Source organism: Cebus imitator, unplaced genomic scaffold (genome assembly GCF_001604975.1).
Source record: "Cebus imitator isolate Cc_AM_T3 unplaced genomic scaffold, Cebus_imitator-1.0 Scaffold163, whole genome shotgun sequence".
NCBI lineage: Eukaryota > Metazoa > Chordata > Mammalia > Primates > Cebidae > Cebus > Cebus imitator.
The window spans coordinates 5,198,135-5,213,139 of record NW_016107478.1 but is presented as its reverse complement, the minus strand read 5'-3'; the positions used below and the strand labels follow the sequence as shown (position 1 = coordinate 5,213,139).

Sequence of the window (15,005 nt, the reverse complement as noted above, 5' to 3'; positions counted from 1 at the left end):
TTCTGACTTAGTTGGTCTGGTGTGATGCCTGAGCACTGGTACTTTTCAAAGCTGCGCAGGTGGGTCTAACATGCAGCCAGTGCTAAAGACTACCGATTTCAAGTCATTAGTGAGGGCAGACAGGAGCGCTGGCTATGTGACTATCAGAACCCCTGGCAACCCTGTAAAGCCTGGCCCTTCCTACACCTGGAAATCTCTAGAAGCCGGCTTGGCTTATTTCCTCTGGTACAAATCTTCAACTGGCAGACTAGACAGATGGTTATTATTTATCCTTCTTGCTGTGTTAGAAAGAAAAAAAATAGCTCTGCCTCAGATTTTTCAAACAACTTTTACATGTGCAAGCCATTATATGCTGTTAGGTATTAGGAAGGAGAAAGGGAATCTTAAAAGAGACCAAGTAGGCTAGTATGTATTTTTTCCTAATGGAAGTTTTAGAAGTGCAGACAGCAGAGAAGAACTGGATGAGGACAAATTCTAGGTTCTAGATCTTATTTTTAAAAGAATGATGCATTGAACAGTGTCCCAAAAAATGTTTGGCACATCATAATTCATGTTAGTTTCTCTTCTCCAGGGTAGCTCAATTTGCTTAAGGGCACGTAATAATAACAACACAACAATAGATAATAATAGCTTGTATTGAGCATCTGCCCTGTGTTAGGCATTTTACCTAGGGTTTTTGTTAATCTCCACAATATTATTGCAAATTTCTGTAATTTCACAAATTAAAGAATTAGGATCCAAAAGCTTGAAACTGGTAAAGAGAAGAATCAGGGTTAGACGTTAGGTCTGTCTGTTCATCCTCCTCCCCTTACACCACATACTGCTTCCAGAATCCCTTTCACTGGAGAGCTGTATGATTCAGAGTATTTTGAACCTTTTATCCCCCATATTAAACAGAAAGCTTTTCTTTCACATATTGGTTAAACTAAGCAGTAGCCAATGCTACTAGGTGAGGATGGGTTCTCATGACAACTTAAATGTTCAACAGATCAAATAAGATCTGCCTTGAAGGGGCTGCTCTAACTGGATGTCATGATACTCTTCTTTTAGCCACTATTACGGTTTGCTCTATACAGCATCTGGGGTAGACATTAGAAGGTAAAGAAATACAGAGAAAAATCACTCCCTTCCCAGGACTGGAAAAGGAATTAGAGAAATGACACTATATATCTAGTGACTTTATTTTTCAAACTGCATATTAGGACCCATGATCATTCATTTATTCACCATGCATTCATTTAGTATTTAATTCTAATGAGGGGTGCTGGGGTTTCAAAGATTATGAAATCACATGTCTTCTTCATCAAAAAATTGAGGGAGAACTTTCATAGTGATTCATAAGTGTGATGCTAAAAGCCCATCTAACTAAAGGCTTTAAAATTGATAAGTGAATTTATGTATAATAAAAATATCCTTACCTAGATAACACTATTAGTTAACATTTACTGAGCACTTGCTATGTTTCAGGCACTTGCTTTACACTTTCTAGTCCATTTTACCCTTACAATAGCCTATAGGTGTCATTATCCTCTTGATACAGAAGAGGAAACTGAGGCACAGAGAGGACAAGTAATTTGCTCAAGGTCATGCAACTAACAAAGAAAGAAGCCAGGAATCAATGCCAAGGCATCTAGCTCTAGAGCTTATACTCTCAACCACTATGGTACACTGCCTCCTTTGTTTAAAATGTATTGATTAAATCATTTTTACTAAAAGTAGTGAGGCTCAATTTAGAAATAATATGTATTTGTTAATGGCATATCTGAATTACGCACTGAATAATGAAGCTGAGGCTCCCCAAAATCTGTTCTGTACGGTCATCACACAGACTTGCAAAATACATAAGTCGCCACGTCAGATGGAAGGTACTGAGTGATCAATGAAGGATACCTGCAATAAGGCTTAGAGGATTTCCACAGGTCGTAATGTCCATTTTTTTCCTGCATCCCATGGAAATCTCTTCTATTCATGAAGGCAGCAGCCTGCAGCAAGTAATACCTGGAAAACAGAATCCACTGGATTATGGATGAGGTTGTTCAACCTCTTCCCATGCTGTACCACTGACTATTGAAAGGAGAAGGAAGGAAGATGAGGAAGCTTGTGCCTGGTCCTTTGGGCGCACATGTGTATAAAAGGAGGGGCAGAGGTTCTTAAGAGGCAGAACAACAGGAAGAGGTCCCTTCTTAATGTCCATTTTTTTTCCTGCATCCCATGGAAATCTCTTCCATTCATGAAGGCAGCAACCTGCAGCAAGTAATACCTGGAAAACAGAATCCACTGGATTATGGATGAGGCTGTTCAACCTCTTCCCATGCTGTACCACTGACTATTGAAAGGAGAAGGAAGGAAGATGAGGAAGCTTGTGCCTGGTCCTTTGGGCGCACATGTGTACAAAAGGAGGGGCAGAGGTTCTTAAGAGGCAGAACAACAGGAAGATGTCCCTTCAACTCCCTAAGTTATAAAAGCCTTTCTTAGTCAGGGCCTTGCTGCAGGCTGTTGTCTCTGCTGTTCTGAAACTCTCTGCTCTGTGTGCATCATCACCATCATCTTTGCCTGGATAATAACTCCTTTTCAATAGTGATAAGCGCCACGAACACAACTAAAACCAATCCTTCAGTTTGCAAATTTGTGTCACTTCCTCCGAAACCCCCACCACTGTTACCCCTGCCCCCAAATAAGCTTAAATACGTTCATGTTTTCTCATATTTTTCTTTTATTTATAGTAACTTGTAACTAAATAATAATTTAGAGCCATTGTTTGCCATCTACTTCCAAATCTGAGGTCCACCAGGGTGGGAACCAGGTTTTTCTCACTCATCAGTGTGTTCCCATTACATAACACAGTGCCAACCACAGAGCAAAGCCTCCGTTTTTGTTGTTGCTGTTGACTGGTGTATATATGTGTGTTAAATGAAGAGACCAGGCTCAACCCTTCCCTTTTTTTTTTTCATTCTTGTTCAGGGAAGAATGAAAAGAAAGCCACTGCCTCTCCAGTGGAGCCTGAAGTCCCTGAGTTGTCTCAAAGCAAAACTGAACATATGGTATGCACCTGGGTATATAGAGTTTGGGGGAAGGTTTTCATGGATACTTGGCCTTTTCTCTGATGCTGGACAGGGCCCTCTCCTGTGGGTTTTGGTTTTCTCCCAAACCCTTGATGTCAGACTGCCTTTGACTTCAAGATTCTCCCTGGGCAAAGAAGGGAGAAAAACATAACTCCTTGAGTATGGGTTAGCTTCCGTCCTTGCTGGTTTGCAGAAACCTATTACCATCACTTGGCGATGGGCTTGCCAACTGCCCCAAGAAATTGGGCTTGTACCACATGTCTGGATGTCTTTCCAAAGCTTGTGACCAATTCACAAACTGCCATTAAAATAAAGAGTGGTTACGAGCTTGATTTTAACATCATAATTGCAACTTCCAGAAACTGGGGGTGACCTTTTCCCCAGACATCACATTTTAAAATGTAATAGCCTCTCTGATTAAAAAGAAGAAAGAAAGAAAAAAAATCTGGCAAGCAGTTAAACCCCATTTTAATATTCCCAGCATTTCGCCAGGAGACGTTGTAGACAGAATTTAAAAACAGGCTGAGTTTTTCTGTTGTTGTTTTTTAAATGCCCGGATTAGAACATAATTCATCTTAAAATGATGGGAGGCCTCTTCATGCACTTCACACGTTGAAATATTTTAGAAAATAGTACCCATTTTGGCAAGCCTCTTGCCATGCAAGAAACAACAGCAAATGCTTTTCTCCTTGAGTGTTAAGTCTGTTGTGAATAAGATTATAAAAAATATATTTGCTCTTTTATTTTGCCTCTTGTTTAAGGAATTTATTGCATCTCTGTGATAATTGATTCTTCTCACATTCCTGCACAAACAGAATTGATTGCCCCACTTTTTAGAAAGGGAAACTGAAGCAGGGGGTTGGTAAAGCAAGTTTTCTATTGTCCCTGAGAAAATCACTCATTCATTCACTTATTCATTTACTAAACATGTCTTGACAACCTAATGTGTGCCAACCACTAGCCATACCTCAAGGATACCTTAAAAACTATCTCACAGGCCCAGTCTCTGAATCTCTAGTAGAGGTGATACTGAAATAGACATAGGCAACATCCAGTAGGAATGCTGTGATGGATTGAGGGGCTACAAGGAATTGCCTCTTGCCCTTCCTGGGGTTGTTGGGGAAAGCTTCCCATAGGAAGTAAACAATTAGCTGAGTCTTGAAGAATGAGTAAGAACCCAAACAATCAAGGCAAGAAGGGCTTTTAGAACAGAAGTAACCACATTATAAAGGCAAAAAAGTATAAAACAGCTTCAATTTTTCAGGTTTTGCTGGCCAAAGAAGAAGGTATATATATATATATTTTAGTCCTATACACATATATAGGACTAAAAGAAGATAAGCTGGGGAGATAAGCAAGAACTAGAATATAAATTTTTTTGCGTGTCAAGCAAGGAATGTGAACTTCATCCCTACACAGTGGGACCAAAACAGTATAGGGTTTGTTAGTTACTTTGTTAGTTACTTGCTTGAGCCTGATTCAGGCCCCTACAAATCTCCCCTTTCCCTTGTCTTCAGTGATCAAAGAGAGACTGTTGAACTATCTAAAGAAATATAAAACTACTTAAAATTAATTTCTCAGATCCAAGGGCACCTGTGATCTCTCTAAAATCATCCATCAAAATGTATGCAAATGTGCATTAGTCTGGTCAGATTTCCTAAAGCTTTCGTCTGATTTCTAAAGTAGTCCAATGCTTTAAACAAAGTATAAGAATCACTATTCTAATTTACCATATAAAAACTTTCTGCTTTTCCCAAAATTGATTCTATCAAAGTAGAATTCTTTTTATAGGAATTCCTTAAAACATACTAGTTATTTGTCATCCGTGTGAGTACAATTTCATATAGCAATCCATGATCTCAAACAAAAGAATTCTTTACATTCCCCAGCAGCAGCTTAATCCATGTTTGTTAACCAGCTCAGAACTTGGCATCTTATTGCACTTACGATTCTTTAAGGCTCTGGGATTCTCACAGCTTATATGTGAGAAGTTTGAGACAAAGGTACAAAATTGGAAAAATTCAGACATTTGAAAGTTGGGGGAACACAGATGGTATACAAAAGTTAGAGGCATAATTTTATGGTGAATTAGTTAAGAATATTTAGATTGCAATGAACAAAACCAACTGTACTAGCTTAATTTATTGGAATAATAGAGAAGCATATTATGTTCCAAAAGGACAGAAATGCAATAATGAACTAAAACCAGAGATTCTAACACCAAGACTTCCTATATCTTTTTTTCTTCTGTCTGTTGTCAGCTTCATATTCTCTTGTCTTTCTCCACATACCAGCTTTTTGTCATTTGCAGCACACAAAATGGAAAGCCTGCTAGAGTTCCAGTATCTCACACAGAATCGCCTCCATTTTTCTCTCACAAATAATACCAAACTTCCTGGAAAATGGGTTTATTGGCTCATTTTGCATTAGATGCCTAGTCCTAAACTATGCAGATAGAACATGGCAGTTCTTTCTACAGTCATGTAGATCAGCAGAAAGGCCAATTTCTGCAAAAGGTGGGCTGGGCAGATCAAATAATAGATGTCCACTTGCTGCACCTGGTAAATGTCAGGATGCCTTACATGGCACTGCTGACATGTCTATTAAATTATAAATCACCTCTATTTTATACTGGCCATGAGGTTAAGACACTAAGGTGAGCTAGCCTTGTGCCCTGCTTCTTGTCTTGAATCTACTATAAGATGTGTGTGACCTTAGTAAACCGCTTGTACTTTCTGGGCCCCAGCTTCCTTTGCTAAATGAACAGGACTGGCAGACTAAGAGTGCTTTAACATCCTTTAAAATAGATCCACAAGCCTAAGATAATATCACTATCGTTCCAATCGTCTTTTGTCAAAAACTTCAAACTCACGACCCAGAGGTATTTCTATCAAGAAGTATGAGCACTGTCTGAAGTCCACCCCCTGCAGACTCCACTAGTACAAAACAGAGTAGAACATCATGAAAAGTTTCAGGCAGTTACAAAGTTCTTTGCTTCATGCAAGTCAAAAATGAAAACTGAATAAAAATCATGATGTCACCCTTATCTTTAAACACACACACTTAACGTGTTTGTATCCAGTAAGATTTGGCAGATATGATCTTATGGCACTGAAGATTTGAAGCTCATCCTCTTAGCTTTCCAAAGTCAAACCTTGCAATAAATCTTGCTAGTTGTGTGGCCTCATCTTCGGCCAAAAGACTGGAGAAGCTCTGGGTGGTGAACATGTTGCCAATGCTTGTGTTGTTTTGGTAGAAAACTCCAGAAGAGGAGCTGCAGCCAGAAAGCTCTCCTGCCGAAACTTCACCCCCCAAAGATCCTCGGAACCCTTTAAAGATCAGGCCAGTCTCCCAGCCCTTGGTGAACCCAGCCGTGAAGAACGAGGTCGAAGAATGTGAAACGTGGATAGACAGGTTCAGGAAGCTGGAAAACGCCCTCTACCTGTGTGATCTGAGTAACACAGGTGAAGTATGAATTTTAAAGCTGGCATAGCTTTCTAATTGTATTCTAGTCTAAAAGCAGGCACCTCATTTTCTTTCACCTCTTGAACAAATGATACACTTAGTATACAAACCATGTGCCCTGCACTGTGCTGAGCACATCGGGAAATATGAAGATGAATCAGACCTGAATCCCATATCAGGTTGATTATAATTTCTTTGTGTTCCCAGTGCCTTCTGCACCCTACTGCCAAAAAGTAAACTCGCAATCCAATTTTATAATTCCCCTGATTAAAATACTTCAGAGACACCACACTGCTAAGAGAATGAACTCCAAACTCCTTACCAAGGCTGTCTGGTCCCTATCCACCTGGCCAATCTCTTCTCCGACTATTGATAGTCTCTCAGCATGTCCTGCCCAGTCATAATGAATAACTTACCTTGCCTCAAGCAGGCCTTGTCTCACACATGCCTGTGCCATTTCTAACTCCCAGCCTTTCATCTGAGCTGTTTGTTCCCCCTCTACCTACCCCACCCCCTGCCAACTCCCCATCTTGTCCTCTGGCTAATCAATGCCTTAACATCTTTTATGTTTGAATTCAAACATGATTCCTCTGAGACTCCCAGACAGATCTAGGCCAACTTTCCTATGGCCTCTTAGGATTCTTTAACATTCATCATCATTTGCGACATATTGTATGTTTTTATTTAGGGACTTACTACTATCTCCAGTATACTATATTCCTTTTTTATCCCTGGCACCTTGCATAGTGTTTTTATTTTAGGAAACAAATACATGAGCCAATGTGCATAAATAACCAAATTCAAAATAGATGGTGATAAATGTTTTAGAGTATGCTATGTGGGCATTCAGAGAAAGGTGAATTTCTTTCTGGCGGGGTCATCAGGGAAGGCTCTGTTAATGTTAAATCAATCATTAAACTTAAAATGCAGTTTGGTCACAAAGGAATGAAGTAGCCTTTTCTGGCAAAGGTGCAAATGCTGTGTGTGAAGCTCAGTGCAAGGTGCTCAATATGGGGCTATTAAAAAGAATATTAAATGATAAAGATGGAAATAGAATGGGGCCAGATATTGAAAGATTTTCAATGCCAGACTAAGGAATTTGGAGTCAATTCAAAGATAATGAGAGTACCAAGAGTTTCTAAGCAGAGGAGTGATGTGATAAAGTTGTACCTCAGAAGGATCCTTGATGACTATGTGCAGAATGAAAGAGAAAGTGAAATAAGGGAACGTGGAAAGGAGAGAAAGAAGGAAGTCTAGAACCAGGTCAGAAACCTGGGAAAAGAGGGAGCAGATAGAAAAGCACATGGTCCCAAACTGTCATATTTACTTATGTAGCATGGTTCATGAAGAGTTGGTGTACGCATTGGTACCGTCTAGAAGTAATCATATGGCAATAGCAATGTCTGTCTTTTCATTCTCTTTGTGTGTTTTTGTTTTGCTTTGAATTTCCAAGGCAACTTAATTCTAGACCACAGGAAATATAATTGCCATACCAAATCCAATGACTTTTAATAATTATACCTAAGAAAAATAAAACTTGAAAATTTTAACTGAAAGACTCATCTGGTTGAATTATAAAGTTATTTATTAAAAATCTTTTATGAGCCAACACCGTGTTAGAGGCTGAACCAAGAGGAAAACCGAAAAGGGTGAGACATGGTCTTTGGCCTCAAGGAGCTTACCTTTAGGTATGGCACAGAGACTGGCAGTAGTTCAATGCCAGTAAACAAACAAACAAAATTAAAATACAACATTAAGTATTACAAATGAAAGCACATGGCTAGGCATGGTGGCTCACGCCTGTAATCCCAGCACTTTGGGAGGCTGAGGTGAGAAGATCACTTGAGTCCAAGAGTGAGACAAATGAAGGCACAAATGAGAGTTCAAGAGTCAAAAGGAAAGCGAAGGTCTGAAAGGAGGCTTACCATCCAATGCGAGGCGGGGACCCAGAGAGGGCTCCACGGGAGAGAAAGAACTTGAGCTGAGGCTTCAGATGACGTAGGCTTTGGATAGTCAGAAAGGTCATTCTGAGTTTGAAGTCGTCTTCTGCAAAAGTTAAAAGGTGGAATGTGTATGATGGAGAAGAGAGTAGGAAGACAGGACTGGAGGTGCACATTGGATGTACAGTAAAGTGAAGAACCTATTATGAACCCTGAGAGATAGGATGAGGCTTCATTCTCTACCTAATATCCAGAGATACATGCAGAGGAGGGCATAATGTAAACTAAGATGGATGATTTAGGGAAGGTACTGGAGAGAAGGAGATAAAAAGGTTGTTGAAATAACCCTGAGTCTAGGTATTCATACCAGTGCTATGAGAGTGGTGATGGGGTTACAAGCAATAACAAAACAATTTTTTTTTAAAAAAGACACTTCTAAAGAAACAAATGCTTAGTTGTGACAATGGATGATGGATCATAAACTTCGTTGCTAAGAGACTCTCCAAAGGCTGGGAGCTTTCTCATACTTCTGAACTGTTCTGAGGAAAAACGGAGTTTGTTGACTTTGGAAGCAGATTCCGACAGATTTGAAATGCCTTTCTCATGGCCTCTTCACTATTTACGCCTGTTTTCTCTGTTTCCATGAAATTCATTAGTACCTCAACAGCCAAGGAATGTGTCAGCCAGATCTGGGAAAATCTACAACTCTTTAATGAGGAAAGAGGATTAACTGAGGTCACTTTGTTAGTTTATTAACCCACAGTACTTAGCAGACCACCGTAGCCCCATTCTAGATGCTGAGCAGATGATACCTGCTTTGCCCATGGATGAATCACTGTTCTTTATTATGTGCAAAGAAATATGTAGGCCAGCATGTTCTTCATCCAGGATGAGGACAGGCCATCCATCATCACATCACTGTTTCTGGGAACCCACTGTGCTTATTCTCTAATGGGGGTTGTCAACAAAATAGCCTTGAGGAGAAGGGATAAGGAATGACTATGAATAACTGGCCATGTTTTCTAAAGAAAAAAAGATTGGTTGAGATAAATGTCTGGGTGAATGTTGCATTTGGAATTTTTCCACTGAACTAAAGGCTAGATAGAAAATGTTTTAGAGTTCAAGGAGGAAGAATGCAATGAGAGCCTTAAAGAAATCCCTCTGCATGAGTCTGGACTTTACATACACTACATCACTAAATCCTCACATCAACAACATGCTGAAGGATTAGTATCCTTATTTACAGAGGAGAAAGCCAAGCTCAAAGTGGTACAATAATAGCCAGTAGGATAGTGAGCCATAACTCAAGCCCAGCACTCTGTGAATCCCTGCTACACCAAGTCCTATGACATACTAGAAAGAGCACAAGATTTTGCTTGTTTTTCTAATCAGAAGATTTAGATTCAAATCCAGACGCCACCAGTGGTTGATCCGTAAAAGCCAGTCACTTCCATTCTCTGAGCCTGTTTCCTCATCTATAAAATAATACTGATAATAATGAAACATAATTCCCAGCTTTAAGAAAGGATCAAATGAGATAAGAGACTGAAAGTTATTTGTAAACCGTACAGTGAAGTGGATTTTAAAAAGGTTCTTATGGTCGGGTGTGGTGGCTTGTGCCTGTAATCCCAGCACTTTGGGAGGCTGAGGGGGGTGGATAGACTGAGGTCAGGAGTTCAAGACCAGCCTGGCCAACATGGTGAAACCCCTTCTCTACTGAAAATACAAAAATGAGCCAGGCATGGTGGTGGACGCCTGTAGTACCAGCTACTTGAGAGGCTGAGGCAAGAACATCACTTGAACCTGGGAGACCTGGGAGACAGAAGTTGCAGTGAGTCGAGATCACGCCACTGTATTCCAGCCTGGGTGACAGAGCCAGGCTCCATCTCAAAGAAAAAAGAAAAAAAGAAAAAAAGCGTTCTTATTATTTATTTCGTTTTGGTTCTGGTTGGAAAAGACAGGCTTTCCAACACTAAGATGGATTGTAAGGGCTATTTTATGCAGCTGTTCTGGGCATCCCCTAATGACAGAGTAAATTAGACGGTTACAAATTTCATTCTTTTCGACTTTTTGCTTGACTCTAGGAATCTTCTATCAAGCTTAGAAGATAGAAAATACCACTGTGATTCCTAGATGTATTTTTAACATAACTATTAATTTTTAATTAAAATATAAACTAAATGATGTAAATGGTAATAATAATTATATGTAATGTTTATATATTTTTAAATAATATTGATGATATAATTATTACAATTACCACATTATTGAGTGCTTACTAGTACTGGATACTGTATGAACTTAATATTTTATTGATTTTCACAGAATTTACCCCTATTTTCTCTTTCCTCTTTCTTTACCTCTTTTTTTCTTCTTTTGACATTTATTTACTTATTTATTTGAGACAGGAGCCTCACTTTGTTGCCTGAGCTGGAATGCAGTGGCATGATCATGACTCACTGCAGCATCAACCTCCCAGGCTCAAATGATCCTCCCACCTTAGTTGACGCATGCCACCACATCCAGCTAATTTTTCTTTTTCTTTTTTCATTTCTTTTTTTTTCTCTGATAGATATGGGAGTCTTGCTTTGTTATACAGGCTGGCCTTGAACTCCTGGCCTCAAGTAATCTTCCCATCCTTGACCTCCCAAAGTGCTGGAATTACAGATGAGCCACCACACCTGGCCACTTTCTTGCTTGTTAGGCAAGGTGTTACTGTGTTACCCAGGCTAGAGTGCAGTGGCTATTCACAGGTGTGATTATAACACACTATAGCCTTGAACTCCTAGGCTCAAGAGATTCTCCCATCTCAGCCTACTGAATAGCTGGAGATATGTGTACACATCACTGTACCTGGCTAATTATCTCTATTGTAAAGCTGAGGAAACTGAGGCTCAAAAGTTAAAGTAATCTCCCCAAGGTCTTACAGTCATAAACTTATTCCAAATCCATGCCTTGTATTTCCAGAGGCAGGGTATGAGGAAATGGCCAGAGGAAGCAAACCTAGACAGGACTGAGAACAGCCATCCTAACCAGAGAACTTCGAAGATGCAATTGGCCAACTTAAAGAATGAAGTTTACATAAATGAAAGGACCACTGTTTTGATGAGAGAGGTATAAAATAAATAGGCAATGGACAAACCAGAACAGAATAGAAAATGGTCATACTGGAATAGAACAGAATAGATTAGGACCCCACCTGTTGTGGCCTACGGTTAAGAATAACCATTAGACAATAGTGGAGAGGGTGGCACCATGCTCAATAGTGCTTGCACATTTAAAAACAAGTAATATTTTATATCTTAACCTGAGATGATAGGTACCTACCACTGCCCAACTCTAATGGACTAGTAGTGGCTTTCTGCAAAGTGACAAGTCACTGCCTCTGGATTCTTTAAGAGAGAATTTCAGTATCACTCTTACAGTTGTGCACACATAAAGGAGTGTAAAGGAGGTCAGGGACAGTGGCACATGCCTTAATCTCAGCACTTTGAGGCCTAGGTGGGAGGATTGCTTGAGCTCAGGAGTTCAAGACCAGTCTGGGCAACATAGTGAGACTTCATCTCTACAAAAAATAAAAACGTTAGCTTAGAGTGGTGGCACATACCTGCAAACCCAGCTACTCATGATGGTTAGGTGGGAGGAACAATTGAGCCCAGGAGATCGAGGCTACAGTGAGCCATGATTTTGCCTCTACTCTCTGGCCTGGGCAACAGAGTAAGACCTTGTCTCAAAAAATAAATAAATAAATAAATGACCCCTACTTGAAGCAATCTCCTCCCCGTCATTTCATAATGTATTGTAGTGGTTAACCTTAGGCAATCAAGAGACTTGCAGTCTCTCGGCTTTAGTTTCTCCCTCTATGAAACGGGTTATTGTAAGGATTCGATTAGTTAACATTGGTGAAATGCTTGGAGCAGTTCCTGGGACATAGTAAATTTTATATTTAAATATTGGTTATTATCATTATTATTATGGTTAATTTTCTGCATAACTTCTCTCTTCCGTGGGTCAGAGAACTTCCAGAGGTAGCATAACAATTCTTTAAATCCCCTATATTACCAAACACCGTATCTGACACACAGAAACTCCCAATTAGGGGCTTGTATATGACTTATTGATCTTCAGTGATACCATGATCCACATTGCAGCTCCTCCCAACAACCATCAAAATCGACCCACTCGATCTTAACGTGGAAAGCACACTGACATTGGTGTTGGTGTATATAATGTGTAGGTACCAGAGCATATCTTGCAATCATACACGTTACCACCTCTATTATGCAGATTCAAACTCTGAGCTATGAGAAGTTAGATGCTGGCCGGGTGTCGTGGCTCCTGCCTGTAATCCCAGCACTTTGGAAGGCTGAGGCGGGTGGATGACGAGGTCAAGAGATCAAGACCATCCTGGCCAACATGGTGAAACCCCGTCTCTACTAAAAATACAAAAAAAATAGCTGAGCGTGGTCGCGTGTGCCTGTAGTCCCAGCTACTCAGGAGGCTGAGGCAGGAGAATTGCTTGAACCCGGGAGGTGGAGGTTGCAGCGAGCCGAGGTCCCACCACTGCACTCCAGCCTGGCGCCTGGTGACAGAGCAAGACTGTCTGAAAAAAAAAAAAAAAAAAAGAGAGAAGTTAGATGCTTTACTTGTGATTGCACAGCAAGCTGGAGGGAGTCACAAGGCAGTCAATCCTCTGCATCTTTGCATTCTGCATCTACAGATACAACCTACCATATATAAAAAATATTTGAAAAAATAGAAATAATGTGACAACAAAAATAATACAAATTTTAAAACACAATATAACAACTATTTACATATCATTTGCATTGTATTAGGTATTACATGTAATCCAGAGATGGTTTAAAGTACACAGGAGAATGTGTATAGATTAGATGCAAATACTACTCTATTTTATGTTGGGGGCTTGCGCATCCATGAGTGTTGGTATCAGTGTTGGGGAGAGGAATATCATGGACCCAATCCCTGCGGATGCTAAGAAACATCTATAAATACGTTTAGAGAAATGTATTTTAAATATAAGCTGTTTAATCCCTCCATATTTTGGAATATGTTTGGAGACTTTAACAAGATAAAAAGAAATCAGGACAATTAGCAATTACTTTTACTAGGCAGCCCAGTGTTTCAAAAATTGGCCATTGGCTTTACAAGTTTCATAGCTACAAAGAAAAGTTTAAATTGCTTTAGAATTTATCTGTGGCTCTTACTGGATCCCATCTTGTTCTCTCTCCCCTGAAATCACCCTCAGATTCTTCCTGAAATCTGTGATGCGTACCCACAACTACAAATATTTTTAAGATGTCACTTGATTTTTAAGAAGCTTAAAGTTGCAGAATATTAGCATTTAGTCTTTACCTGGAAGTCATTCAAGCTAATATATAGTTTTCTCTGTTTTCCCTCCGTCCTCTTTAAAAATCCTTCCACCTACCCAATCCAATCACAGGAGTTCTGGAGAAGGAACAAGCCAGACGCCTCATTCACAACTACAATCTCATTTACAACCTGTCCCTGAGCCCTCGGAAAATCGACCAGGCCTTGCGCAGATTCCGTTTGGGAGAAAATATGCTCTTGGAGCCAGCACTGCGGTACTTAAAGGAGCTATGATAACAAGCCCATATTGTGAGAACAGATGTTTCCCTTATCTCCCTTTTTACCCGGACACGTGTTTCTCCCCAGCCTGAGTGCAGTGGCGGAGGCATTGTCAGAGTGGAGGCCAACGCAGATATTGTAGATGCTTTTGATTTGGGCTTGGTTTCTGGCTATGACACTTGCCCATAAGCAGCTCAAAGTGATCAGAGGAAACCTAGTTTTCTCTTCTGATGTGGCAAGAACCCAGCTATTTAGAATCTCCTTCTGTTTTAATAAAGCTTATTATTAATATTACATGTTTGATATTTTTCTGCATTGCTAATCAAACAATGTTATTTCAAACCCCACAATTCCACAGAGTAAAAAAAAAAAAAAAAAAACATTACATGTTGCCCCTTCCCCACAGTGCCTAGAACCTAGTAGACCTGTATATATCGTTTTGGATAGGTAAATCACCTTTTCTCCTGGTCATTATTCTAGGATGGATTTCCACATTAGAAGAAAAATAAAAGTATTACCAATACATTATCTTAATCTTAAGCAGTTGTAGAACAATTTCAAGTGAGGTTTTCTCAACAAGTCCAATATTTTCTGCAGTACAAAACTAAACAATGTTACACTGTCTCCAGTGATATTTTCCCAAAGTCCCAGATGGAAGTTTTGAGGAAGGACTCCTTGGGACAAAGGGTTTTGGGAATAGGTAACATCCTCTGCTCTGTCTGGGCAGGAAACCCAGGTGGAACTTTCCACCAGTTCCCATAGTTCTTCTGTTCTTAACATCCCCCGACTTTGCACCTCCCATCCAGCACAAGCACACAGTTACACACGTATCACACCATCCAGGTAGCATGAGCTCATTGAAGAACACTGGCCTGGAGCTTCAGAGACAATGTGCTCCCAGCACCATCACTAACACTGGGTGACCAGG

At 40.0% G+C, this 15,005-nt stretch overlaps 1 protein-coding gene across 1 annotated transcript in view; it reads left to right on the top strand.

The window, feature by feature from the left end:
• CUNH1orf87 (chromosome unknown C1orf87 homolog) overlaps window positions 1–14,371 on the top strand; it is an 82,041-nt gene extending 67,670 nt beyond the window's left edge. The window contains exons 10-12 of the mRNA XM_017544030.2: window positions 2,962–3,041; window positions 6,319–6,526; window positions 13,932–14,371. Of these exons, the coding sequence (XP_017399519.1) occupies window positions 2,962–3,041; window positions 6,319–6,526; window positions 13,932–14,092 (449 nt within the window). The 3' untranslated portion in view covers window positions 14,093–14,371. The remainder of the gene's footprint in view (window positions 1–2,961; window positions 3,042–6,318; window positions 6,527–13,931) is intronic.
• Window positions 14,372–15,005: the final 634 nt, after the last annotated feature.